The sequence below is a fragment of the Bufo gargarizans genome, chromosome 6 (genome assembly GCF_014858855.1).
Source record: "Bufo gargarizans isolate SCDJY-AF-19 chromosome 6, ASM1485885v1, whole genome shotgun sequence".
Lineage (NCBI taxonomy): Eukaryota > Metazoa > Chordata > Amphibia > Anura > Bufonidae > Bufo > Bufo gargarizans.
In genome coordinates, this window is record NC_058085.1 from 71454645 (window position 1) to 71480175 (window position 25531).

The following is a 25531-nucleotide window of genomic DNA, read 5'->3' on the forward strand; positions in this document are numbered from 1 at the left end:
GTTTATTCGCCACTCATAGAAGAGGTGACGCACGTTTTCGACACATGCAGGATTCTGCTGCTTACATTGCTTCGATAAAGGCACTTGCATGTGTCGAAACGCGCGTCACCTGTTCTATGAGTGGCGAATAAACCCGATATAATTGCAGTAACAAGGAGTGCCGGTCTCTTCCTTCATTTAGCTCAAGGGGAGTGTCTTTTCCGCTGCAGCTCAGGGGGCGTGTCTCAGCTCTCCCTATCACAGCTCAAGGGGCAGCTAAAGAATGAAACTGAGCATGTGCGACCATCTTAGTGAGCAGGACAAAGAATTAAGAAAAAAACAAACAGCAGGTGGCGCTATACAGATACAATTTATTGAATAACTCCGTGGCTGTGCTAAATTTTGAATTACATGCAATTATAAAATTATAAAAGTATTCAGATCCAGGTGCCGGTTTGAAAACTGTAGAATATTTTTTTGTAGGACAACCCCTTTAAGCACTACATATTGTGTTAAACATGAGCAGTTAAGTGTGGAGTTGTCTATACATGTCAACCTTGATAAAACAACCATCTTTATTGAAATTTCATATTTAAAATATATAATAAAGCCACGTAACATACAGCTAAAAGATAAGGGGGAGGGAGCCAGCTTACAAAGTACAGATAATCACTAAATCTAATCAATTAATCAATAGTAGTAAAGGAATATGCCAAAGGTAACAAAAGCAGGGCACCAATAGGATCTCTATATAGCAAATGTAGCAGCTCGGCTCACCCACCACTCCCGACGTGCATTTTGCCAATGGCTTCTACCCCCAAGCTTAGCCATTGGGGCTTTATTATATATTTTTTGTATGAAATTTAGTATGGTTGTTTTATTATGGTATCTTGGGTCTGGCACCTTTTGTTGGTGATATTGCTTTGTTTGGTACGGTATGACTAGTTATATTTATTGGGGTCACTTTTTTGGACTGATGTTCATATAAATCTAGCATTGAAATGAATGAAGAGATCTCTGGATCCATGTCAGGTACAGGGCTGGTTCTAGTTTTGTTAGAAAGAGATTGTCATGTACTAGATGATGTCTTATTTTGTACATTATTAATGGGATAATACCTTTATGATGTGCAGCAGAGGAGGGGGGGGGGGGGGGGGCTTGGGAGGTGAGATGTGGGCAACAACACAAAGCCAGCCATACTTTCAGCATGCTTCCTGGATTTGTCTAATAACGACCCCTATAGTTCACCCAGTAGCATATAACCACCCAGTGGTAGTGAAGAGGGCTTTGGTGACCCTATGGACATTGGCCTATGAAGAAAATTCCCTGTAGGGTTAATGGCCAGTCCATCTGTTGCCTTGCTCATCCAAAATGGTTGTGTATCTTTAAGACCATTCCTACAAATGATATGGGCAAGCAATTCTGAGACAGGAGAGAGCACTTGTATGAATATGCTTGCAAATTAGGAATTTATTAGTCACCAATGAATGCACCAGATGCAACCTTTTGGCCAGTTATAAACCCTTCTTCAGGCAGGTTGCATTTACTTTAGCAGTGAATATAATAAGATCCTAATTTGATGTTTTTCGAGCTGCTTGACAAAAGGCAGACCGGTTTATGAGACAGTTATTATTATACAGAGGCATCCCTTTTAACTACATATAACATGACCACGTGCAACTTACAGTACTAATGGATTTCTTATCATTTTACAGTTTCTTGGGTGGAACAACAGAAATGAAATTAGAAGTAGACATTATTACAAATACAACTTTAAAGAAAGAGAATGTAGATTGCCCAACATTTGTCTCGGTGGAATGTAAAACCAACCTAATTGATGTTAAAGCCAATCTACCGCAAGGGTGAGTGTCGCCACAGTGTAAAATGATAGGCCTCCTTCCCTAAGATGGCCATGGTTGCCCTTCATTCTTACCCAAAGTACACCAACGTAAATTACTTCAATTTAATAATTAACATTTTCTTGGTCGCTTCGTTGTTCTGAATTTTCTAATAATTCCAGTTCCTTTTTTTTTCTGCAGAGTTTTGCCATCTGTGATGAACAATTTTCTGGATAAAAACCTTAAAACTCTTTTGCCTGTTACAGTAAGTTATTATATTGATGGATAACATACAGTATATCGAAAATATAGTAAAACATATTGTCACATAAAAAGGCAACATGGTGGCTCAGTAGTTAGCACTGTTGCCTTGCGGTGGTGCGGGTCCTGGGTTTAAACCTACTCAAGGTAACATCTCCACATTCCCCTGTGTTTACATAAGTTTCTTAGCACACTCCAAATCAAAAACATCCAGGAAGATTTGGAAAAAAAGAAGGGCAAAAATAGGTTTACAGACCTCCATTGCTGCTCTAGTCCCCCTTCTGGAAAGTCCCACTTAGCCGGTCATTGTCTTTAGCAGTGACCCACCTCAGATAGTGAATGGCTGACCTTTCTTCATTGTCTATCCTGTTGTTTTTTTAGTTTCCCATGCAAACACCTTTAAAGAGGTCCTGTCACCTCTTTTGACATGTCTGTGTTAGTAAATACTTGCATCCCAATGTGATAAAAATTCCTGAGCATTTATTTTTATGACTCTGTGTTGTGCCATGTCTTTATTACTCCTGCTAGAAGATATGAAGGAATGATTGCAGATTATTGAAGTCCAGATGCATGTTACCAGTTGGGGATGTGTTCCTACATACTGATTGGATAGTGTCAGACTGTGCAGGGACACCCCCCAACTGGTAACACCCATCTGCACTTCAATGCATACTTCCAGTAATTGCTTCATATCTTCTAGCAGGAGTAATGAAGACATAGCACAACATAGAGTCATAAGAATAGATGTTCCAGGCCTGTTATTACATGGGGAATATATAAAACAGACATGTCGGGAGAGGAGAAAGGTCCTCTTTAGGGCAATGTTTCCCAACCAGTGTGCCTCCAGCTGTTGCAAAACTACAACTCCCAGCATGCACGCACAGCCAAAGGCTGTCCGGGCATGCTGGTGGTTGTAGTTTTGCAACAGCTGGAGGCACACTGGTTGGGAAACACTGCTTTAGGGCATATTTCAAAAGCTGTCACCACTCCTGACATGTCTGTTGTAATAGATTTCTCTATACCCCACGTAATGACAAGTCTGGAGCATCTTTTCTTAGACCTCTGCATTGTGCTGTTTCTCTATTATTTCTCCTGGAAATTTATGACTGAATTAGCAACTGGCAGTTACCACTCCCCCTGTGTCCAAGGGCGTAGCTAAAGGCTCATGGGCCCTGGTGCCCCCCCATGCCAAATTCTTGACCTAACCCCTTCCCTCCAGCCAGAGGTGTAACTTGATCAGCATGCACTTTCTATAATACCAGTGTCTTCTTATACAGCACAAGGGTCTTTGGGCCCCCTCAGGCTCCTGGGCCCGGTAGCGACTGCTACCTCTGCACCCCCTATAGCTACGCCCCTGCCTGTGTCACTACACGGAATGACAGGCTGTCCGGCTGAGCAGGGACACTCCGTTCGATAGGAAGCTTCATTCATTGCGAGTTCTCTCTCAGAAATGTAACATTTCATGGCCGTATGTTTTAGGTGTGCCCAGCTGTGGATTTTATCCTTTCTAAAATGAATGGACAGTCGTGCATGAAAGACAGTTAAGTATTACATTCAAAAACAAGCCTCAGGTCCTCATGTATTATGATGTGGAGATGGGCTGACATCACAAGGCGCCATTTTCATTTTTACTAAGAGCCGTCTTCTATATTGATATCTGTCACTGTATAACTCTTGGAGGACCGACCAAGGGACGTATTTGTCCCATGTTTTTAATTGACTGTATCATCTGATTAAGAACTTAAAAGACTTTTTTTTTTGGGGGGGCGGGGGTTGAGTCTAAATATTAGTTCTTATCAACAAATGGATCTAGCTTTATTTATTGTTCAAATACATTCTTAAAGGGAAAAAAATATAATCATTTTTATATTGATGACGGTAATCTTATGGTCCTCAAAGGGACATTTCTCTGCTGTTATTTTCACTGTAGGTAGTCACTGTAATAACGGATTATTATAATTTTTTTCAGCGAGTTTACCTTTCGGACAGTCTGGAAGCATCCACTACATGACTTTTCCAGTACCAACAGTGACAGAAGACTATATTAATATTGAATTAAATGTAAGTCGATTTTAACTTTTCAGCTGGCATTCTTTTGCTCTAGTTACGTGACAGCATTGTCCGATGATATTTTAACGTGCCATAAATTCCAGGGTGCTGTACATTTAAACAAGGGACTAGGTATATAACATAGAAAATAAGTGCAAGTAAAAAAAAAAATCCAAATGAATGACAGAATGAATGGGGCTTAAAATCTACAAGGGTTGTGTCTAAATTCCATGCATCGTAGAGACTTTGTGATGTCACAGTGCCATGTGACATTCGAAAATCTCAATTTCAAAGTGACCATGCCTCTCACCCTGAATACCATGATTTGGGTTGGTTATTATTATTTTATAATATTAGTAATGGTTATTACTACAGATATAACCCCTACCTTACAGCTCACGGCTGCTTCAGACCCACGTGGCTTTAGCATGTCACGTGATCCAGCTCCTTACAGTGCATTAAGTTTAGACACAAGCAATCTACAAAGGAAGGGGAAGAAGACCGTAGGTGAGAGTGGAAGATGCTCAGATGGTGGTGTAGTGGCAGCAGGGTTATTGTAGTTGAGATTGTAGGCTTTCCTAGGGTTGAGAGCTTTTAGGTTGCTTTTGAACATTCTGAAGATGGATGGGACAGTCTGATTATTTGAGGAAAAGAGTTATAGAATATAGGACATACATTGGGAAAAAATCTTGGAGGTGAATGAAGGCGAGAGAAGACAAAAAGAAGGAGGCCCTATAAGTGCAGTACGCAGCCCTGCAGGGTGAGCGATAGTGAGGTCACAGGGGTAGTTACTAACCAAGGGTGTTTTTGGTACTCACAGTTTTTATATACCCTGGGCAGGCGTACAACAGTGATGGAGAGGCTGGCACAGGGATCCTCTGGGGCACTCTCTATGTATAGGGACCAGGCCGGGTGGTAGGTGAGGTGCCCTGGGTGTTGCAGGTTTAATGTGCCGGTGGCAAGATCCCTTTAAGTTTGTGACACCTGTGACGGTAATGGTGGCACACCAATTTATTGTAGGAATAATTGAGGAACACAAGTTGCAGTGAACCAGAACTTCCTTTTACTGAAACAGTTCAACTATTTACAGTCTTTACTTGGTTCCATATGTAAAAAGGTTGAATACAGGCAGGGTTTACAATAATGGCAGGCAAAGTCTTTGCCAGATACTCAGAGGGCAAAAACACTTACAGATCAGGCTGCACTTTTCCTCAGATCCTGTCTGGCTTACTCCAAGGCCCGTATGCCCTATTGCTGGCTTTATCCTTGGGTAGGGAAACCTTCCTCTGGTATATATCTCCTTGCTGTAGAATATCCTTCTGCCCTTCAGGCTCTCTGTTTGACTGGAAATCAACTTGGCTCTGCACTGCACCTTTAAGGGAACTTGGTTTCTCAGGAGGCAAACTCTTCTCCTGGTGGCTAGCTAGGAGCCTGGGCTATCTAGCTGCATGTCAGAAGCTGCTCCTCAGCTCTCCTCTGGCTAAAGTCCACACTGACTTCTGACTACACTGCTCCTCCCTGAACAGGACCCGACTATATATACTAGGGGTCCCCTAGATCCCTCTACTGTCTAGGAGGAGGAACTACCCCTAACAGGCCTGATACAGGGGAAAACAGGGAAAATACACATAAAAACATCACATAAAATACAATGACCATGTCCCACAGAAGGAGGGGAACAACGTGGCCCTATTGACCCTTGTGTAGTGCCCACATTTACCTAGTGGGACACTACATAAGGAGAGCAGACTGTGTGTGTGAAGCTGTACCAAAAGGGGTATTCCAGCTGAGACAAGTTATCCTCAATCCACAGGTTAGATCAGGGTGGGTCCTACCACTTTGACCCACACCAATCAGACGAACAGGAACCTCATACCCCTCTGGGCCCCCTCAAATGAATGGATTGGCATTATGGGCATGCGCAGGGACACTCAATTCATGGTTATGGGAGTTCCTGAAATAGTCGAGTTCTGAACTCCACTGTCTCTGGAACTCCCGTACAGATGAAAGGAGCATCAGTAGCGGTAATGAGAATGGCATCCCGGGTCTTGTGATCATAGTAGGTCTCTGCGGTAGGACTCTCACCAATCTAATCATTATCCCCAATCCTGCAGATTGTAATTTGTCATGACTGGAATACACCTTTAAGTCAGAGATTTATGTAGAGGAGAAGTTATGGACTGCCCATTATGTCATTATTACTTGCTGGACAATGGGTAGTCAGTAAAAGGATTGGCGGATTGGATAGGCATAGATGGAACAAGGAAAAATGTGATTTATTAATGGTCAGTACTCTAGTCTCCAAATTCTGGGTGGGTCTGCACATTGTCGCTATTTACTGGGGAGATGCAAAAAAACTTTCAACGTATTCACTGTATTGCCAACATTTAATAAAGAATAAATGTCAACCAAAATCAGTGGGGTCCCAAATGTCACTCTTTTATGAAAAGCCCTTGAAATTCTGGTGGGGAATATCGTGACTGTAGGAGGATTTTGAAATTCTACAGTTGAAGATAAGGGCGCTAAACCTTCAACCTACAAAGTTCTATTTTTTTTCTAAAGGTCCAAGTTTTCAGAGGAGAAAATCTCATCAACCTACCTGATGACACAAGTACTAGCTCCGTTGTCCTTCCATCTTTACCCGAAACTACAACAACATTCATTTTGACCGCTGACTTTCTTGGACGTGCCTTCACTGTGCTTCAAGAAGATGGAACTTTTAGCTTCTCAGCCACTGAAGATGATGTATGAAAACTATTTCAATTTACTCTTATTAGGTTACAGAGGACAAAAATTCATGAATTATAACGGTTGTATATTTTTGTATATTTTTGTGCATAATTTACAGTTTGGAAGTTTAGCCGTCTGTTCTTTTCATTAGCTTCCCCTCAAGCAGAGTGCAGTTCAGGGGTGTAGTGCAATTTTGGCCTAAAGTATCCGAACAAGAACATTTGTCCCTGGGTGTCAGAGAGGGCAAATCTTGGACCTGAATGGAATTGAACTGCTGTATTACAGTATATTCACACACGTCAGATTTGTTTGTTACTAAAACTACACCATTCAGTTAAAGGGAAGAGGTCTTCATTCACAGAAAATTCTGCAATAAATCTGTTTGTGAAGTCACATTTAAAGGGGTTTTCTGAGTAGTTAAAAAATGTCTGAAAAGAAGGGGGGGGGGGGGCTTGTAAAACAATAAAATTAAAGAGCATCTGTCAGCAGGTTTGTATCGATGAAACTGGCTAAACTCCTGCATGTGATCTTGGCAGCTGAAGGCATCTGTGTTGGTCCCATGTTCATATGTGTCCGCATTGCTGAGAGAAATTATGTTTTATATATGCAAACGAGCCTCTAGGTGCAACAGGGGTGACGCCGTTACATCTAGAGGCTCTGCTCTCTCTGCAACTGCTACACCCCCAGCACTATCATTGACAGGACCAGACAGTAAAAACGCCATCACACCTGGCCCTGTCAGTCAAAGTGCAGAGGGCGGGGCAGTTGCACAGAGAGCAGAGCCTCTAGGTGTAATGGCAACGCCCCCGTTGCTCCTAGAGGCTCATCTGCATATATTAAAACATAACTTTTCTCAGTAATGCAGACACATATGAACATGGGACCAACACAGGTGCCTTCAGCTTCCAAATGCACATGTAACAGGTCAGTCAGTTGCATAGGTACAAATCTGCTGACAGATGCCCTTTAAAATTATTCATCAGGCATTCCCCTGACATTGCAGTGCTGTTGCACTAGTCCTTACCTCAGGCCTGAGTTTATTATTTATTTTAACAACATGGAAAACCTCTTTACATGGCAGTTACAGTATATACACGTCTTCATGAATAAGTCATGAGGCGTCCCATCAGATTGAGGAGGTCTCTCCCTGAAACAGCTGATCAGCAGGGATGCCGGACCTGGACCCCCACTGATTTGATAATGATGACCTATCCTGAGGGCAAGTCATCATTATCTTTTCCAGGACAACCGCTTTAAATAACTACAAGAAAGGGCCCATTCAAACGACTGTATGTCGCCATACCCGTGTTGTGGACCGCTAACAACGGGTCCACAAAACACAGGCACCGGCCATGTGAAGTCTGCAAAGTGGATGTGGATCCATTGACTTGAATGGGTCTGCGATCTGCAACATAAACATACAGCAAAAGATAGGGCATGTCCTATCTTTTGCGGAGCTGAGGCATGGATCGGAAGCCCATGAAAACACTCGGAAGCCCTTCCGTGGGCTTTCGGGTCCATGCCTCCGCACCACAAAAGCTAGGACATGTCCTATATTTCGCTGTATCAGTGGGTCCGCAGCGCAATATGGAGTTTGTGTGGCTGAGGCCGTGCAAATAGGGGGCATGCTGGCCCTTTTACGAAATATTTTCCCACAAAGCTGTCCATCAGCTCAGCTCTAGTGATGAGCGGCAGGTGCCATATTCGATTTCGACGAAATCCGTGAATATTCAATAGAATATTCGTTTTATATTCGTCGAAATCAAATATTCGTCATTATTCTAGTTATCGCGATTAATATGCGATTTAAATAATCACGTATTGCGATTTTTACTTAAGGCTACTCTGCTATTGTAATAGCAATGCGATTAATTCAAGTTATAATAATCGACTTTCGATTTCAACTTAGCACTGCTATATTCCGTATTCGTTAATTCCAGCCTAATATGGAATATAGCAGGTCCAAGTTGCGATTTCAACGTAATTCTCAAATCCGACAGTACATTCTAGTATATGGAGTCATTCCCATGGTGAGGGGGACGCTCCATGAGCATGGAATATAGCATTACTAAGTTGAAATCGCCATGCGATTACTTCGAGTTATATTAATCGCATGGCGATTTCAACTTTGACCTGGTTTACTATATGGTTGGCTTCAATGGCTTGGTAGAATTAGCGAATATGACGAATGTATTTGTTATTTTCAACAAAACGAAGATAACAAAGTATTCTGCATCTTCGTTTTAGCTACCTATTGGTCAACTTCGCTAATTCTAGCAATCATATAGGAAAGTTGACTATAGAGACAGCTAAGTTTAATTCGCTATGCGATTATATTACTTAGCTTTTTTTTTTTATAAATAGAATAATTATAATACCTGATAATTATTATAATTATTCTATTTATAAAAAAAAAGCTGTATAATCGCATAGCGAATTATACTTAACTGTCTCTATAGTCAACTTTCCTATATGATTGCTAGAATTAGCGAAGTTAATGAATAGGTAGCTAAAACGAAGATGCAGAATACTTTGTTATTTTCGTTTTGTGGAATATAACGAATACATTCGTATATTAGTTTTGTGGAATATAACGAATATATTCGTCATATTCGCTAATTCTACCAAGCAATTGAAGCCAACCATATAGTAAACCAGGTCCAAGTTGAAATCGCCATGCGATTAATATAACTCGAAGTAATCGCATGCCGATTTCAACTCGTATGCTATATTCCATGTTCATGGAGCGTCCCCATCACCATGGGAACGACTCCATATACTAGAATGTACTGTCGGATTTGAGAATTACATTGAAATCTCAATTCGATTATTTCAAGTTATAATAATCGAACTGCGATTTCAACTTAGCACTGCTATACTCCATGAGCACGGAAGTCGGCAGAAGCGGCAACAGGCACTCACTGGAGCAGCCAGGAATCCAAAGGACAGGTAAGAACAACTTTAGGGAAGTGGGAAAGGAAAAAATATAACAATAAAAAAAAAAAATATATATATATATATATATATATATATATATATAAAATATTCAAAATATCGAATTTATAGCACTATATTAAAAATATTTGCGAACTAGCGAAGTGCCGATATTCGCTAAAAAAATTCGATATTCAAATATTTGCGCTCAACACTACTTAGCTTCTCCGGCTCTATAACACGTTGGCTGTACATAGGACTGCATGTTAACATAACAGGTTCTCTGTAAATGCAGTATAACCACACCAATGGTAACTTGTTATGTTTTCCAGCTTGTAAATGGAGGAGCCATGTCTACATCCATCCTAACTGATGTCATTCCTGAGGTAAGAATCTACATATACATCAGATCAATCAGATATCTCAGCAACAATCCAACCAGCTCCATACTAGTTATACCACACACTATAAAACACTACGGTAAATATATTCATATGCTGAAGCTGGGTGAATATTTCCTTGAGAAAAAAACTGTCGAAAAAGTTTCATTCATAAACTGGCCATACAAATTAGATAAATGTTAGTCAAACCCACCAATTTCACCAAGACCAGCCAACCATCTAATGTGTACGGAGATCGAGTCCTGACTCTTCCCCGATGTCAGATGTCGGGGGAGATAAGAAACAGGCAGTTGGATTTCATCTACTCCATCCTTGTGTTCTCGGTGGGATAAGCCTCTCTCACCTCTCCCAGTTCAGTACACATGGACATGCGTGGCCAGACCGAATGTGTTTGGGGCAGTTGGCAGAGACATCTAACCTGTATGGCTATGTTCACACATGGTGCATCTGCTAAAATGTATTCTACTGTTCCATACATCTGAATTGATTTTGAAATATCTATGCAAATGGTGTGAAGAAAAATAAATAAAACATTCATATTTTTGGAATGGATTTTATTATAGACAAGACGTAGCACTCTTGTCTACCATAATGGTGGTGCTTGTTGTGCTGGCTTCCCAGCCAGAACGAGATAAACAACAGCACTCTGTTGAGAACTTCTGTTCTGATTATTTATTTTACAAGGCAATGGATTTTAGTAGCAGAAGTTACTGTAAGGGTATGTCCACACAAGACAATTCCGCTGTAGGAAATCACCAGTGAATCAGGACAAAAAAAAACCACCTGAAATGCATTGGTTTTCATGCCAACTATGCAAAGTGCTATCTCCTGAGGAAAGAGAACCATCTCGCCAGCCCCAGGAGAAAAAAAAACAAGCCAGATATCCACCCATAGACAGCTGTTTCGGAGTGTTCGCCCCTCATCAGTACAGAGTAGGATTCTGACTGGCTGTTGCGATACCTACATTGCCAACGTTGAAAGTCTTACGTGAAACCACAGCATAAGTTGACATGCCCCAATTTAAAACCCGCAGAACAAGTCAGTTTATGCTGTGGGTTTATTCTGCAGCATTTGAATGAGGTTTAGGTCACGTTTAGATGTATCCTAACACAGCATCGTATGTCCATGTCATAAACAAGCAGTAAGTACGAGCAGCAGGGGACCCTGGAAGTATCGAAACAGGAGTGGTGAGGGATAGATGAGATGTTTATTTTTTATTGTTTTAAGAGCATATAAAAAATACGCAAGCTGAACAACCCCTTTAGGGCTCATGCACCGGCAGTGTGCACCCCGCAAAACTTTAATAGGTCCACAATCTGGAAGGTGAGGTGTGGAACGGAGGCACGGAGCCCATGTTCTATTTTTCGGATTCACGGATCAATTCAAGTTGAATGGGTCTGGACCCGTCTGCGGAATCCGCACGGATGTTGCCCTGCATTAGGGGACGCAAATTGCGGTCCCCAATGCATGGAACGGCCGAGCAATGGCCGTGTGCATGAGCCCTAAAGCAATTGTCTAGTTTAGGGAATTCCAGTTGGTGAAAGTATTCATAGAAGGTCATCCTATTTGGGAATTCCAGTTGGTGAAAGAATTCATAGAAGGTCATCCTCTGTCCAGGTTCCTCATCTATTGAGAATTTTACAAAGTCTGCATTGAATGGGCTCTGTGTAATGCATCATTTTCCCCCTGGTGCTGCTGAATGGAAAATAACCACTCAGGGGACCTATACACAATAGGGATTACATGCAGTTTTTCCATGTGGATTTTCATGCAGCGTAATACAGTGAATAATGAATGAGACTTGACAAATCTCATATATAATCTGCAACATGTCAATTGTTTGTGCAATTCCACACCTTATTTAGGTAGGTTTTCCATATGGACTTAAATGGGGGAACATAAAGAAACATGTTAACATAAAGAAAAAATCTGCTAAAAAGCACCCACATAAAATTACACAAAAACACAAAACTGTGATAAATAGTGTGGATTTTTAGAATTTTTTTTGTGCATTTTTAGTGTGGATTTTTTGCACCCAATTTGCTGCACACGTGTTGATTACGAAACCAAAAATCTGCGATTTTTTTCTGTACGTTTCCACTCCAAATCCACAAAAAAAAACTAAAACAAAAAACACGTGCTTTAGGGTGGATTCACATCAGCGTTATGTATTCCGTTATGGCTTTCCATTATAACATGGCTATAACGGAAAGTAACGGAATCCATAAGACGGAAGTCAAAACGGAAGCCTTTAAGAGGCATTCCGTTTTGATCCTTCATAATACAAGTCTATGGGCAGCATAACGGATCCATTATGCAGGAGTCCAGTCCTGCATAACGGTAACCAGGACGGATCCGTTATGCTGCCCATAGACTTGTATTATGAGGGAATGCAAATCAGAAGCCTTTAAAAGGCATTCCATTTGCTTTCCGTCATAATAGAAGTCTATGGGAATCATAACGGATCCGTCTGGTTTCTGTTATGCAGAACGGACAAAAAAATCCTGTCGTCAGGACTTTGTTTTCCGTCTTGCATAAAGAGAACCAGACGAATCCGTTATGATTCCCATAGACTTCTATTATGACAGATAAAAACGGAATGCCTCTTAAAGGCTTCCAGTTTTGACTTCCGTCTTATGGATTCTGTTATAACCATGTTATAACGGAAAGCTATAACGGAATACATAACGCTGATGTGAAACCACCCTGACATGTGTTTTGTCCTGCGGGTTTGATGCAGATCTTCTGCAGATCTCACCCTTGTCCATACAAAAAATGCTAATATAATTAACTCGCTGTGGATTTTAAAATTGATCATTTCCACAGGGAAAATAAAAGCAAAGCATACATGAAAATTGTCTTAGGCTACTATCAAATTAGCGTTTTTTGCGGATCCGTCACGGATCTGCAAAACTCTTCCATTACAATAATACAACCGCATGCATCCGTCATGAACGGATCCAGTTGTATTATGTCTTCTATAGCCATGGTGGACCCGTCATGACCACCATTGAAACTCAATAGGGGAAGGATCCATTTTCTATTGTGTCAGAGAATACGGATCCGTCCTGACACACAATGTAAGTCAATGGGGACGGATCCGTATTCTCTGACACAATAGAAAATGGATCCCCATTGACTTACATTGTGTGTCAGGACGTCTTGCTCCGCACCACATCGCGGACAGAAAAACGCTGCTTGCAGTGTTATTCTGTCCACGATGGGAGCGCGACCAAACAGAACAGAATGAATTTTGGTACATTCCGTTTCGTTAAGTTCAGTTTTGGCCCCATTGACAATACATTGGGAAAAAACTGAAGTAGTTTTCTTCTGCTATTGACAGATGACGGATCTCAATGGCGTAACTGAAAACAGCTAATGTGAAAGTAGCCTTATTTGAGATTTGTAATATACTGCGTTTTTTTACTCATGAAAATTAGTGTTGAAAAACTGCATGTAATCCATATCACGTGCAATTACCCTAACTGCAACTTTTTAACAGATCACAGCTGATCCCTAAGGTCCTCAGCAGGGGGCACATAGTGATCAGCCTGTTGTCAAGGGTCCCTTTTAATAATTAATTAACAGGAATCCAATACATCCTTTCATACAATATCTTACATGTCATTGTGACATAAGTTTTAATTGGTGGTGGTGGGGGTTATGTGCTAACTGAATCAGACAACAGCACTGAAAATGTATGAAGAGTGAAAGGATTTATTCGTAAGGCAACGAGAAGTGGCAGGCTGGAGAGTGGTCTATACACACCTTGGTATATGCCGCAGCAGCATTACCAAGGTGTGTATACACCACTCTCCAGCCTGCCACTTCTCAACCATACTTGTCTTTATGTCTATCTTTCTGGCAACGTGTGTTTGATAAAGGTCATGTTAGACGAAACGTCACTTTAATGTGAGGTTGCCTTACGAATAAATCCTTTCACTCTGCATACATTCTGAGTGCTGTTGTCTGATTCAGTTACTATATTGAGGCTGGGAAGCCACAACAACACGCACCTGAACATTAGCAAAGAGTGCCACGCCATTATTAGCTATTGGGGGTTATGTGCTGAGGTCCTCTCTGGTGGAACAAAGGTCTACAATCACTTCCACTGCGATTAACCCCTAGAAGTCCAACCCACTTTTATAATTATGGTAATCAGTCGCTTGTTTCACTGATTTACCTTTCTCATAACATGAACTTTTCTTTACAGCTTCCCAAAGGACTACTAGATTACAAAATAAATGTATTTGTGAATAAATCAGCCTTAGTTACAGCAAACACTATGAAAGCGATTCTCCATCTTTACTCAACCATGGAAGTCACTGCATCGTCTCCAGCTTCAGAATCTCAGATCTTATTCAACGTAGACTTGGTAAGAGTTAAAGCAATTAGATTCATTTAGGCAGTAGATTGTTAAAAATAAATCATTGTGTCCAGAATGAATTTATGCCTGTGTGTGAAAGACAGGTATAGTGAAGGCCCTAGTAGAATAGTGAAAAGAGAAGAGGGTCAGTCAGGAGAAGACAGGAGTGTCTCCCTGATTACTGCTCGGTGAACAAGATCAATAAACTAAGGGGGCAGTAACTATTAAAATATTATTTTTATTAAATCATAGGAGTAAAAGATGGCCCCTACAGACAAACAATCGTACTTCTGATACCGGCCAATCCTGGTCATTTAAACTCTGTATACCCGGTCTAAATAGGGGAACAGTGGATAGGCACTACCACGTCCTCTCAAACGTGAGGGACGGTGGGGTTATGATCCAACCAGACCAATGAGCATGTTCTTGCTCCCCCCCGCTCCCTTTATAGTGTCACTTCCCCCATCTACTAATAATGATGGGGTTAAATAGCCCCTCCGACTTTATTAATTGTCTAAGGCAGGGAGGCTAATTAGATTCAGAAGGTATGCATACTATGGGAGTGGTTATGCATATTATCTCTAAAAAAGTCCTATTGTATTTTAGTCCGACTTGGACACTCATTTACCTAGGACTTTTTGGTATCACTGTGCTCCCATCACGTGACCCCCGCGATGTCAAGACATCCCAGAGACATGGGCGGACTATCGCGGTCACGTGATGCGGAAGTACATTGTTGCGTTCCACCTCGGCATTTGAGACGCAAGAAAGATTCGCCGCGCATGCGCAAACTGAATATCCGCTGCGCATGCGCGGGGAATGTTTGCGGCGCATGCGCGTGGAATGTTCGCCGCGCATGCGCAAATGCGACTTTTTTGGTCGCGTGACCGCATTACAGGCGCATCCTCCATGACGTCACATGGAGGCGCCGGTAACTCGTTTGTGGAACACACATGGCCCCACAGCCCTTTAAAAGGGGCGTTTATCGCCACATTAGATGCCGGTCGCTCCATCACTGAAGACACCACCACCCTGGGTCTCAGCCTTTCGGTGGGAAAAAGCTACACGCTTGACCGCTGCCACACAATAAGTAAGTAACTACCCTCCTTGGCTCCATGTGGGCTGTAGGCATACGTATGATGTTACATGATACTTACTTTCTTTGTTTCGGATATTATTCTTAGACTCAGCTACGAACTGACTCTAGCTACTGCCCCGTGTCCCCTGATGAATCCTGGGGCAAACCTTTTTTGAAGAAACGCGTCGGGACACTTAAGTATTCCTCTCACTTCTTAACCACCTCGGTGGTCATTCTTTGTGGTGGGGTTACTTTTAAAATATATATATATATGAGTGTTTTTTTGCTCCTCTGGACGTTTTCCTGCCAGATGCACTAGGGCCTGACAGGGTCACCTACGCAGGTCAAGAGCTCCTGTCTGGGCCACCCCTTGCGGGGCATTTTTGGACCCCGTCCTGAGGATTTATGTTATAGGGTGGACTAGGCCAAGCAGGGACTGATTAGGGCTAGTCACTGTCATCTGACATTGCTGTGCCTGACTTGCTACCTATGGTCGTGTCCACCTCTTTTTCACACCATATATAATATACTGGTTTCCATCCATATACCAGTCTATGTATGTATGTATCAGTCTTACTTGTTGTTTGTCTGTAGGGGCCATCTTTTACTCCTATGATTTAATAAAAATAATATTTTAATAGTTACTGCCCCCTTAGTTTATTGACCTAGTAGAATAGTTCTTACAAAACCATAATATGATCAGTTGCATAAGGCTTTATAGATATCTGTCTGAAAAAACAACAGGGGTCCTTCATGTTTGGTCCTTTTCTGTTTTTGGATGGAATATTGAATGTGTGAGGTTGCAGGACATTGTCTACCTGCCCTTTTCCTCAGAATTAAGGTGGCCATACATTAGTCTAAAGTTGGTCAAAATGAACAATTTAAAAAGCAATGCTAAATAATCATCCATCGACTGAAATTTAACATCGATCAGTGGTTTTAGAAAGAGGTTGACCACGTTGTTTACAATCTTTTTACGATCATCACTAGTTCATAGTCAAGCTCTCTATGAAAGAACATTCCCTAAAAGATCCTTCAGCTCTCTCCTAGCATTGCTGAGCACATATCACTTTGTTAACGGGGCAATCGTTCACCATCGTTCAATCATCACTCTACTTCCATTAGCTGTATATGATTACCTTTAGAACCACTTCACTGCATTTTTGTGTGTGACGCAGGGAGAAGAGAAATTATACCAAAAGGCGTCATCATTTTCCTTTCTCCTGGATCCCAGTTGGCTAACAATTTGATATAATGGGGGTAATTTTACAGAGGTTTTCCGGGATTTTAATATTGATGTCCTGTCCTCAGGAGAGGTCATCAAAAGGGTTGAGAGAACACCTGGAAGTTTGGGTTTGCCGGGTTCGGCCAAACTTCACCGCAAAGTTCGGCTTCGGGACCCGAACTTGACCCTGAACCCCATTGAAGCCAATGGGGACCCGAACTTTGGGGCACTAAAATGGCTCTAAAAAAAAGTCATAGAAAGGGCTAGAGGGCTGCAAAAGAAAGCAAAATGGGGGTAAGAGCAGGACAATTGCCCTCCAAACAAATGTGGATAGGGAAATGACTTAGAATAACATAGAATATAACAAAAGTGAAAAATAATGATCTTGAACTAGGAGGCGGAGATCAAAGTGGAGTAGGAGGTTGAGGAGCGGTGGAGGTGGAAGTGGTGGTGGATGAAGAGGAGGTAGCCACCACTGTTTTTGTATTTTTTTAATACATTTTGAAAGACCCCAAAACATTGAGAAATAGAAAAGAGAATGCAAAGAGAAAGTGCGCTCGAGTATACAGTTGCAAGAAAAAGTATGTGAACCCTTTGGAATGATATGGATTTCTGCACAAATTGGTCATAAAATGTGATCTGATCTTCATCAAAGTCACAACAATAGACAATCACAGTCTGCTTAAACTAATAACACACAAAGAATTAAATGTTACCATGCTTTTTTTGAACACACCATGTAAACATTCACAGTGCAGGTGAAAAAGTATGTGAACCCTTGGATTTAATAACTGGTTGAACCTCCTTTGGCAGCAATAACTTCAACCAAACGTTTCCTGTAGTTGCAGATCAGAAGTGCACAACGGTCAGGAGTAATTCTTGACCATTCCTCTTTATAAAACTGTTTAAGTTCAGCAATATTCTTGGGATGTCTGGTGTGAATCGCTTTCTTGAGGTCATGCCACAGCATCTCAAACGGGTTGAGCTCAGTATTCTGACTGGGCCACTTCAGAAGGCGGAGTTTCTTCTGTTTAAGCCATTCTGTTGTTGATTTACTTCTATACTTTGGGTTGTTGTCCTGTTGCAACACCCATCTTATGTTGAGCTTCAGCTGGTGGACAGATGGCCTTAAGTTCTCCTGCAAAATGTCTTGATAAAGTTGGGAATTAATTTTTCCTTCGATGATAGCAATCCGTCCAGGCCCTGACGCAGCAAAGCAGCCCCAAACCATGATGCCCCCACTGCCATACTTCACAGTTGGGATGAGGTTTTGATGTTGATGTGCTGTGCTTCTTTTTCTCCACACATAGTGTTGTGTGTTTCTTCCAAATTCAACTTTGGTTTCATCTGTCCACAGAATATTTTGCCAGTACTGCTGTGGAACATCCAGGTGCTCTTGTGCAAACTGTAAACGTGCAGCAATGTTTTTTTTGGACAGCAGGCAGTGGCTTCCTCTGTGGTATCATCCCATGAAATTCATTCTTGTTTAGTGTTTTACGTGTCGTAGATTTTGCTAACAGGGATGTTGGCATATGCCAGAGATTTTTGTAAGTCTTTAGCTGACACTGTAGGATTCTTCTTCACCTCATTGAGCAGTCTGCACTGTGCTCTTGCAGTCATCTTTACAGGACGGCCACTCCTAAGGAGAGTAGCAGCAGTGCTGAACTTTCTCCATTTATAGACAATTTGTCTTACCGTGGACTGATGAACAGCAAGGCTTTTGGAGATACTTTTATAACCCTTTCCAGCTTTATGCAAGTCAACAATTCTTAATAGTAGGTCTTCTGAGAGCTCTTTTGTGCGAGGCATCATTCACATCAGGCAATGCTTCTTGTGAATAAGCAAACCCAGAACTGGTGTGTTTTTTTTCTTATAGGGCAGGGCAGCTGTAACCAACACCTCCAATCTGATCTCATTGATTGGACTCCAGTTGGCTGACACCTCAATCCAATTAGCTCTTGGAGATGTCATTAGTCTAGGGGTTCACATACTTTTTCCACCTGCACTGTGAATGTTTACATGGTGTGTTCAATAAAAATATGGTAACATTTAATTCTTTGTGTGTTATTAGTTTAAGCAGACTGTGATTGTCTATTGTTGTGACTTAGATGAAGATCAAATCACATTTTATGCAGAAATCCATCATTCCAAAGGGAACACATACTTTTTCTTGCAACTGTAACAATGGCTGGGTGCGGCCGGTATACTTGTCTATTCTGCACAAAGTATGGGCAAGTCCTGTTGGAGCCATGCCTGGTTCATTTTAATAAACGTGAGCTTGTCCACATTGGATGTGGACAGGCGGCTGCGCTTGTCTGTGATCACCCCCCCTGCCGTGCTAAACACACGTTCGGACAATAGACTGGCCACAGGGCAGGCCAGCACCTCTAAGGAGTAAAGGACAAGCTCAGGCCATGTGCCCAATTTTGAGACCCAGAAGTTGAATGGGGCAGACCCATCAGTATGTGTAGGCGTGTGCACACATACTGCTCCACTATGTAGCTGAAATGCTGCCTCCTGCTAAGACGTTCCATATCAGCTAGTGGTGCTGGTTGTTGTGGCGTGCTGACAAAGCTTTTCCACATTTCGGCCATGCTAATTCTCCCTTCGGAGGTGCTGGCGGTGCACCAGCTGTGTTGGCGACTTATTCCTCCTCCTCTGCCTTCGCCCTGTACTTCCACTGAGCCCCAGATGTCAGGTGGTAATACCATCAGCAGTGTGTCTACCAGAGTGCGCTTGTACTCGCGCATTTTCCGATCACGATCCAGTGATGGAATTAAGGACGGCCACCCAGTAAAATCAGCACTGGTTAGAATTTGGGCAACTCGGCGGTAGTTTCGCAGGCACTGCAGCATGTAGTCGCTCATGTGTGCCAGGCTGCCCAGAGGCAACGACATGCTGGTGTATCGTCAGTTTCCTCTGTATCCCCCCAGCTACGCTCCAGTGATGCCCATGAGCTTATTTGGGTGCCATCCTGCTGTGAACACGGTTACTCCTCATCATCATCCTCCTTCTCCTCATCCTCCAGAACTGTGCCCTGGCTGGACAATCGTGTACCTGGCCTCTGTTGGTGCAGGAACCCTGCCTCCGAGCCACTTGTGAATGACTGGCCTGATAACCACGGAAATTATCCCTCTTCCTCCTCCTCTTCCTCCTGTACTATATCAACAATAAATTGAAGGCACCTCTCGCATGGAGCACGGCTTTCTCTTCAACCAGCTGATTGGTAGGGGTTCCGGGTGTCAGACCCCCGTGAGGATAGGTCATCAATATTAAAATCCTAGATAACCCCATTAAGCCAGGTTTCTGGGGTAACAATGTAACAAAATTTGGTGGAAATTACATTTTGCACAAAATTTGGCAACTTTCTATGTTTTTCACTGCTCACTCCTCATAAAAAAAAGCATGGCATAACGGGCAGAGCTACCATGGCCCAACCATTTGTAATAATATATCCAAGAAAAGTAGAGCAAGTTATGTAATGGCATACAAGGGAATTCTCCAAACTCCAGACGGAATCTCACGAATAGCTTCCCTCCGCCTGTGATACAATTACCTGACACAATGGGTTGATGTAATTATCACAGGCAGGAGAATACACAGTTTACACAATGTCTTCTGTCCTGGAGACAACCGAGGAGTAATTCAAATATCTCTCAGGACAAAGGGAAATCGCCAATACACACGTGGAGACAATAGGACAGAAATCACTATTCAAATATACAATGTCCCAACCATTACAGTAAACATAGACATTTAACATATCTCCAGATGGCTTGGATCTGAGTGCTCAATATATCCAAACAGCGCTCAGATGCCACAAACACAGTCAAATCGCCTCAGGGTTTAAGTTTAGCATGGACTGATGAGAGGGCCCATAATCCTGGGGCAAGAGGCTGGCAACCAGGCTTCTCCAGCACCCAGTGGCGAGGTTGGTTTTGCCACAAGTTATAACTGAAATGTACTCCATCTCCTAGCTGGAGTGGACAGTGCTTGGAGAACGGACAGCAGAAGTTACGACAAATTTAGATGTGACACTTAACGTTGTATTCCCATCACATACAATGGGGCCATGTCGCTAGGATATGCCCCCATTGTCTGATAGATGCGAGTCCCACCTCTGGGATCCACACCTACAATGAGAACAGAGCGGGGAGAGCTGTGGCTGGAGGGACCCCGGATTTCCTGGGGTCTGTCCACCACGAAGCCTTGCTCCCCGCTGCTCCCATAGAAGTGAATGGGAGCGTACCATGCACGCGCAGCCCCTGCTCCTATTTATTTCTATGGGGCAGATGGAATAGCCGAGCCAGCTTGTTTCCTAAAGACTCACTACTAGTCTTAGGCCTCTTTCACACTTGCGTCGCGTGTGAGGGCTGGATAGGATGCGGGTGCATCGTGGGAAAATCGTGCGATTTTGCCTGCGAGTGGGGTGAGTGTTGTATGCGATTGCGTTGCTTTCTTCTGTTTTTTCCACGCGAGTGCAATGCATTTTGCACGCGTGTGAGAAAAAAATAAAAGTGGTACCCAGACCCAAACCCGGACTTCTTCACTGAAGTTCAGGTTTGGGTTAGGTATTCTGTAGATTTTAATATTTTCTATTATAACATGGTTATAAGGGAATATAATAGCATTCTTAATACAGAATGCTAAGTAAATTAGGGATGGAAAATGCATTGCACTCGCGCGGAAAAAAATGAAGAAAGCAACGCAATTGCATACATTGCCAGTGGAATCTGGCACAAATTTTGTGTCATAAAGCCGCTGGCAGCAGTGCTGATTATGCCTTCTATTGTTTAGAATGAGAGGTGTCTGCACACGTGATGTGCACTTGCTGTTTAGATCAATTCAATGGGATTAAACTATGAGCGGGTCCGTGGTTTTCACGCACAGGTGTCAAAAGTGTCAAAATCCACATAAATCTGTCCATGTTTTTTTTCTAAGCTTCATGTACATGAATGGAACAGCAATTTCAGCACCAAAAACTACTGTTTGGACATATACCCTAACCCAGAATAAGAACTTTTTCATCTGTTATTAGGCTAGATTCACACATACAGTTTTTGGTGCCATTTTTTGTCAAAGTCATATAAAGGAAGTAATCATAAAATGCATCAAAATCATCCACTTTAGAATTACCATTTAAAACGGTTTTATAGCAGGAAGTACTATAAATGATCATAATCTTGAATGTACTTAGCATATTGCCATTTACTTTTACAGCATATGAATTTTAAGCTCCAGTTTGCAGTTGATGAAAAAAAACTGAACTTCATGATCTCCCTTGACAAGTAAGAAGAGAAAACAAATTGTTTGTAATGCTCTGTATACCTCGCAGGTAGGCCTTCTTCCGGTTCAGGAAAAGAACCTCGGTTCAGGAAAAGAAAAGTTAACTGTTAAAGGGGTTTTACGGGCTTTTACTATTGATGACCTATCCTTAGGATAGGTCTTCAATATAGATTGGTGAGGGTCTGACACCCCTTGATCTGATCTCAGGTCACGCCTCCCCAATCTTGTTCCGACCTCAGACCATAAAAAATAAAAAAACACTCACTTCTCCTGCTCTGGACGACTCGCTCTTCCTGTACTCTCTGCTTCTTGGTCTTCTACCGGTGCTACGCTGTACTGTGATCTAACATTACACAGCATCAGGTAATAGTGCTTGCTTATGTGCACTACGTTCTGGCGCTATACGAAGTTAGGACATGGCACTGCCTGGCATCTGGAAAAGACCAAGGAGTGGTGAATAGAGCGGCTAAACTCCCTGCTCCCCGCGCCTCTTGCATGCTAACGAACATTTCCATAATGGAAGCACTCATTAGTATTTGCTTTATAAGACAGACTGCTATTTTCCTCCACTTTTGTGCTTTTTGGATAGTGAAAAATACTATAAATACATTCAGAACTATTTGCTTGGCATACTTATCTACATATTTGTATAATGAGAGGTAAGAGGTTAGAATAACATATTTTTTTCGTATCTAAGGACCTTCCTGGCTCTGGAATCATCCTCAGTTGGAGAATTTGAGGTAAGATTGTAAAAGATTTATAACACAATTGCACGCATGAAATTAAAACCACTGTAACGGAAAGGGAACATAATTTAAAAAATATTTTTGTTGTATACTGTACTATTTAAAAAAATAAGGAAAAATGTGAAAAACATATATATTTTTTAAAATTTTCCCAGATATGAAAAAAATAAATAATAATAATAATAATAATTCTATATTAAATATTACATATATCACTGAAAAAAATTGAAGTTAATAGAAGTAAAACTATTTAAATAACCAACTGGAAAAAAATTTATGGCCTTTGAAGACGTGTGTACTGAAAACAACGTGGGAAATGTGTCTGATCAGGAAGTTAGATTAATGGCCTGGTCTTGAATGGCTAAATTCAGCATAAAGTTACCGTACATGCTTGTGATTTTATTTAGGTGCAAGACTTGAAAGAGTTCATAACATCTATGATCAACAAATTATACACCCCCGCCATCAATGGTAAGCTGCTTTTTTAGATTGCTGGTGTTGGATTACAGCTGCCTCCCCCGGTTCTACTGAATCAGACATATATCCCTCTTATTGCAAAATCAAAAGACGTTAGTCAGCATATCCTATACAATGAAGTACTGTAAATGTACAATCACCATGGCTGATAATACTAAAGTACAATCTAAAAGTATAAGCTAACAAACCCATCCTTCCCACTGGCTGATTTTAATAGTGCCGTATATAGCTGTTGTCTGCTCTCTCTGAATTCATTTGAGGCCAGCTGGCATAAGGATGGGAATCATATAGAGTTGGGCCCTTTCCAAAAGAGGTCACCTTGCTGTGTTGGATGGGCAAAAATGTTTTTGACCAGAATATACATGCCAAGTCATATTCATTGTATATAGTGACTGTTGTATTACTTTATATAGTTTATGTTTGCAGAGTGCTATTGCATTGTGCTAGCTTGTACTTATATATCCCACTTAAGACATTCCATATCAGACTGCAGCAACCAACTCAGTTTATGTCGTCAGTATAGACCAGTGGTGGTGAACCTTTTAGAGACCATGTGCCCAAACTGCACCCAACCACCACTTATTTATCACAAAGTGCCAACACGGCAATTCAACCTGAATACCAATATAGTATATCTTACATTTAGCTGTAATAGCCTGCCTACATTCAATGCGCTGCCTGTCCTGTTCATAGTGTGCCCTGTGCTGATGAATGGTAGGAAAAGTCTAAGGCATATTGGTACACCATAGACTTTTTCCAGGGTGCAGGTGCTCACAGAGAGGGTTCTGAGTGCTGCCTCTGGCACCCGTGCCATAGGTTCGCCACCACTGATATAGACAATTTTATAAAATTATTATTTTAAAGAAATACCATGAACCATATAGATAAGTAAAGTAATGTTCTTTTTCCTTCCAGGTTTGCTTCAACCAATCCCCATACCCAACATATTGCAGAAACTTAATATCAACTTGGCTAATGGTCATATTGAAACAGATAAGGTAATGATATAATCTAATCTAATCATCTCTACTAACATGATCTCAAAGCAGCTCCCTTAACCACCTAACTGTTTTGCTCGAGCTCAGCTCCTGCTATTGAAAAGTACTTGACTGTTCTTCCCAAGCTGGGCTCAGGCAAAAGTGGAAGGTGTGTGTTGGGGGGGCTGCTTTAGTTGCTCATGTATCCTGATTGGTAGAAGCTAGAAGCATAGGCCTGGTTTGTTTGAAAGCTGGCATTCCAGTGATATCTTCCCATGTAGTGAAGATAATACTGTCATTCTGGTATTGTTTGAAAGCTTATCTCTAGCTGCTACAAAACTAGAGATATGAAAATATAAAGTAGCCCAGCCCTTCAGTCTGGAGGAGGAGGGGGAGCAGTTGCAGAGCTGACAGCCTGCAGGAGGAAAGACAAAATAGTTAAAAATATATAGAAATGTGGCATTGTCATCATTGTAGTGACCCATATAAAAAAGTGATGTTATTTTTACCACACAGTGAATGCAGTTTTTGAATCTTTTCCCATAAAAATAAAATAATGAAAGTTATTTACTACACTATATATACCCCAAAATGGACTAACGCCACAAAAAAAAAAAAAAGTTATGACTGCTAGAACACAAAGGGGGAAAAAATATTATTGGTCCTTAAGAATAAAATGAATTATGTCACTAAGGGGTTAAAAATGCCCCCAATGTGTCCCCAGAGTTGTGCGCCAACAAGATTTACTGCAGACACACATTCAAAATAAATAAATCTACAATAAAAAAGTAACATTTTTGGGAGGGTTTTTCCAATTTTAATGTGAATGTTAGGTGATTAAAAGGAACCTAAGCAAAGACAAAATAACATTTGCATTTCAGCGCTCTTCCCCTTATTTCCCCCTCTCCTTTGACTCTGTTTTGCTCCATATCGCAATGAAAACTGAGCTACTTATCACAAAATCTTATCTATGTGTCCCAGTTCACTGATCCCTCCTCCTCACTGTCATGTATCTGACTGTAAGACAACTGGATGTGGCAGGAGCCTCCCTCTCGGGTCTGTCTGCGGTGGGGCGCAAAGATCTTTAAGCTGTTCCCCCTTGTCTAAGCCTCGCCCCTCAATTTTCACCAGCCAAAAGCGAAACAGATCAGTAGGAGATTAACTCCTGTGTTCTCTGAAGAATT

At 41.7% G+C, this 25531-nt stretch overlaps 1 protein-coding gene across 1 annotated transcript in view; it reads left to right on the plus strand.

Moving 5' to 3' along the window:
• Positions 1 to 24380, plus strand: part of LOC122941976 (BPI fold-containing family B member 6-like) — a 44603-nt gene extending 20223 nt beyond the window's left edge. The window contains exons 4-12 of the mRNA XM_044299471.1: positions 1695 to 1841; positions 2019 to 2082; positions 6690 to 6872; positions 10124 to 10177; positions 14406 to 14567; positions 22082 to 22149; positions 22845 to 22887; positions 23301 to 23364; positions 24286 to 24380. Of these exons, the coding sequence (XP_044155406.1) occupies positions 1695 to 1841; positions 2019 to 2082; positions 6690 to 6872; positions 10124 to 10177; positions 14406 to 14567; positions 22082 to 22149; positions 22845 to 22887; positions 23301 to 23364; positions 24286 to 24380 (880 nt within the window). The remainder of the gene's footprint in view (positions 1 to 1694; positions 1842 to 2018; positions 2083 to 6689; positions 6873 to 10123; positions 10178 to 14405; positions 14568 to 22081; positions 22150 to 22844; positions 22888 to 23300; positions 23365 to 24285) is intronic.
• Positions 24381 to 25531: the final 1151 nt, after the last annotated feature.